The following is a 619-nucleotide window of genomic DNA, read 5'->3' on the forward strand; positions in this document are numbered from 1 at the left end:
GGAGAGAGAACCCAGGAGTCCTGGCTCCCGACCCGCTCTAACCCACCGGACCCTACTCCTCTCCCAGAGCCGGAGAGAGAACCCAGGAGTCCTGGCTCACACTTTAAGCCCTAGAGACATCCTTCTTCAGGCCAAGGGGCGAGGAAGGGCACAGCACAGCCACAGGGCACAAACATGGCTGTGAGGAGCCAGGGCCTCACCCCACTCCACCCCATTCCGGTGCCCCTCGGGGACACCTAGTGGCAGGGGTGGGCAGTGCACCTGCACAGGCACAGCCCCCCTCCCCGCCCTCACATTTGGCAGATGGCAGCAGGCCCAGGAGCCCATCCCGCTCTTGCAGCAGGTCTGCCCATCCTCGCAGCTGACCGTCTGGCTGCACTTCACGCCTCGGCTCTGGGCGGCGGCAATAATGTGAGCTGGAGCCTTGGGTGCCCAGGGCACAGAGAGCAGGGCCTGCTGGCACTCCCCCGCCGGGTCGCACGTGTATCCCTTGGGGCAGCAATGGAGGTGGTCCTGGCAGCACACAGCCTGGGCGGGGGGAGGAGACTCAGCATGTGTGACCACAACATGCACCCCCCCCCCCTTCCTCAACTGGGTGCTTCGCAACCCCGACCCGCAG

General features: G+C 65.9%; 1 protein-coding gene across 3 annotated transcripts in view; it reads right to left on the reverse strand.

Annotated features, from left to right (window-relative positions):
• GRN (granulin precursor) overlaps positions 1–619 on the reverse strand; it is a 15,790-nt gene that overhangs the window by 2,338 nt on the left and 12,833 nt on the right. For all 3 annotated transcript variants that reach the window (XM_024205033.1, XM_024205030.2, XM_024205032.3), the window contains one exon: positions 295–528. In XM_024205033.1, coding sequence (XP_024060801.1) covers positions 295–528 — 234 coding nt within the window. The remainder of the gene's footprint in view (positions 1–294; positions 529–619) is intronic.

This window comes from Terrapene carolina, unplaced genomic scaffold (genome assembly GCF_002925995.2).
Source record: "Terrapene carolina triunguis isolate 2854851 unplaced genomic scaffold, T_m_triunguis-2.0 Scaffold495, whole genome shotgun sequence".
Taxonomy (NCBI): Eukaryota; Metazoa; Chordata; order Testudines; family Emydidae; genus Terrapene; species Terrapene triunguis.